Source organism: Babylonia areolata, chromosome 2 (assembly GCF_041734735.1).
Source record: "Babylonia areolata isolate BAREFJ2019XMU chromosome 2, ASM4173473v1, whole genome shotgun sequence".
NCBI lineage: Eukaryota > Metazoa > Mollusca > Gastropoda > Neogastropoda > Buccinidae > Babylonia > Babylonia areolata.
Window position 1 is genome coordinate 32245514 of NC_134877.1, and position 2500 is coordinate 32248013.

Consider the following 2500-nt stretch of genomic DNA (forward strand, 5'->3'; position numbering starts at 1 on the left):
TGTGTTGTGCTGTGCTGTGTTGTGCTTTGCTAATCTGTACTGTTATGTGCTGTGTTGTACTGTGTTCTGTGCTGTGTTGTGCTATGATACGCTGTTCTGTTCTGTGCTATGTTGTGTTGTGTCATGCTGTGTTGTGCTGTGGTCTATGGTTGCACCAGGGCACTCACCTGCTGGGTTTCTGAATCAGTTCCATGGCTATGTAGAACTCATCCAGACTGATCTTCCCGTCGGAATTTTTGTCGATGACTCTGAAGATCTTCTGCAAAAAACGAGCAATTTGGTTCACATTACTGTATCAATTTCAAAAAGTGTGGGAGGGGGAAGGAGAGAGAGAGAGTGAGAGAGAGGGGGGGAGGGAGGGAGGAAGAGAGACAGGGGGAGAGTATGTGTTTGTAAGAGCGGGAGATAGTGAAAGAGATAAAAAGGAAACTGGGGGACTGGGAGCGAAGCGGGGGGAGAGAGGGAGCACTGGGGGCGAGGAGGGGGGAGGGAAGGGGGCGGGGGGGAGGGGGGGGGCAGGGGTCGAGGAGTGGGGGCAAGAGTTTCTAATGGTATTGCTGAGAGAATCAACCAGCTTATACACACAAAACATGTATGCAAGTGGGCGTGGACAAAAACATGCACACGCAACACTCTTAGAAACTATAGCATGCGTGGTTGCACCGGGCCCTTCTGAGACAAGCACGCATTACAACACGCACACAGTTACAACCGCGAGCATGCGCGTACGTACACACACTCACAAACACACACACACACACACACACACACACACAGCGACACCACATGGAGGTCAGACGTGACCAGAGAGAACGGCGTTGGATTTGCTGTGAAGAACTCACCGCTAAACACGATAGAGCTTGTCGTGGAAGGGACAGGAAGGATTCTCACCCTACGTTTTCACACAACAAACGGACCTGCCAACCTGTGCCTCATACCCTCAACTCCATCAAGGAGGATGAGTTCTATGACCAACTACATACAGTTGTCCAGAAAACTGCGGAAAAGCACGCCGCACTGCTGGAATCCAAGCGACAGCCAACACAGTCAACACTACAAACTCTCAAAGCAGCAAGGATTAAAGTCCAACACACAGCCAGATGTGACAACCACTATTGGATACAACTCTGTAAGAGTATTCGGTTGGCAGCTGACACGGGAAACATTAAGGACGTTTATGATGGTATCAAGAAGGTTGTCGGACCAACACACACCGTCAGCTCCACTCAAATCAACCACTGGTAAAACTGTCACAGACAAGAACAAGGAAATGGACAAGCGGGTAGAACATTACCCAGGCCTGTACAACAGAGAATGTACCATCTCAGACGCCACACTAGAAGCTGCACAGCGGTTACCTGTGATGGGGGAGCTAGATGAGACACCCAGCATGGAGGAGCTCAGCAATGCCATTGAAAAGCACCATGGCTGGACGGAATCCCAGCAGGTCATCTGCTCCATTTGACGTGAAGGGCGGTGTCAAGCAGGGATGCATTCTTGCCTCCACCCTCTTTAGCATCTATTTGGCAGTCATGCTTAAGCAGGCCTTCAGGACATTAACCGATGGAATCTTTCTCCATACTAGATCAGATGGAAAACCTTACAGCTTGTCCAAACTGAGGGCAAAGACCAAGATCTAAAACATTCTTACCGGAGACATGCTATCTGCAGACGAATGCTGGGTTGACAGCTCACAAGAACGAACATCATCAGAATCTTCTGAACTGTTTCTTCAAACTGTGCGAGGACTACTGACTGGCAATCAGTCTATAAAAAAAAAGAGCATGGGTTAGGACACCGTAAGCCCGCCAACCATTACCATAAACAACTATCTGGGATCTGGTGAAGGAGTTCACATACCTCGACTCAACAGCGACAGACGATCTCTCCATGGACTTCGAAGTCAGCAGACGAATTGGCCGAGCTACTTCAACATTTGCCAGGCTCTAAAAGCGGGTCTGGAACAACGCCACACTGACCGTAACGACAAAGACGACAGTCAGCAGAGCCTGTGTCCCCAGCACCTTCTTGTATGGCAGCAAGAGATGGACTCTATACTCGAGTCAAGAAAAGAGGCTTAATACCTTCCACTTACACAACCTGAAGCAGGTGATGGGCATCATATGGTCAGACCACATTACAAATAATGAGGTCCTCAGGCGTGCTGTTACACCCAGCATTTACACTCTGCTGCCTTTGATGGCTAGGACACATTCACGGGAATCAGGACGGCAGGATTCCCGAAGACCTGCTGTATGACGAGCTCGAAGCAGACAAGAGAGCTCAGGACCGCCCCAACTCAGATTTAATGATGTCTGCAAAAGAGACATGAAGGCCCTCAGTATGGACATCGACGGTTGTTCAGATCTTGCACTGTATTGCTCCCGCTGGAGACAGGAACTGAACCACAATCTGTGCAGATGGGGAACAGAAACTTCAACCTGTGGAAGACGAACAAAAAAAGATCAAAACGCAAGAACAGCCAACAAGTTCAACCCAC

General features: G+C 49.3%; 1 protein-coding gene across 3 annotated transcripts in view; it reads right to left on the reverse strand.

Moving 5' to 3' along the window:
- Positions 1-2500, reverse strand: part of LOC143300464 (uncharacterized) — an 11355-nt gene that overhangs the window by 3858 nt on the left and 4997 nt on the right. For all 3 annotated transcript variants that reach the window (XM_076614168.1, XM_076614184.1, XM_076614176.1), the window contains exon 3: positions 168-259. In XM_076614168.1, coding sequence (XP_076470283.1) covers positions 168-259 — 92 coding nt within the window. The remainder of the gene's footprint in view (positions 1-167; positions 260-2500) is intronic.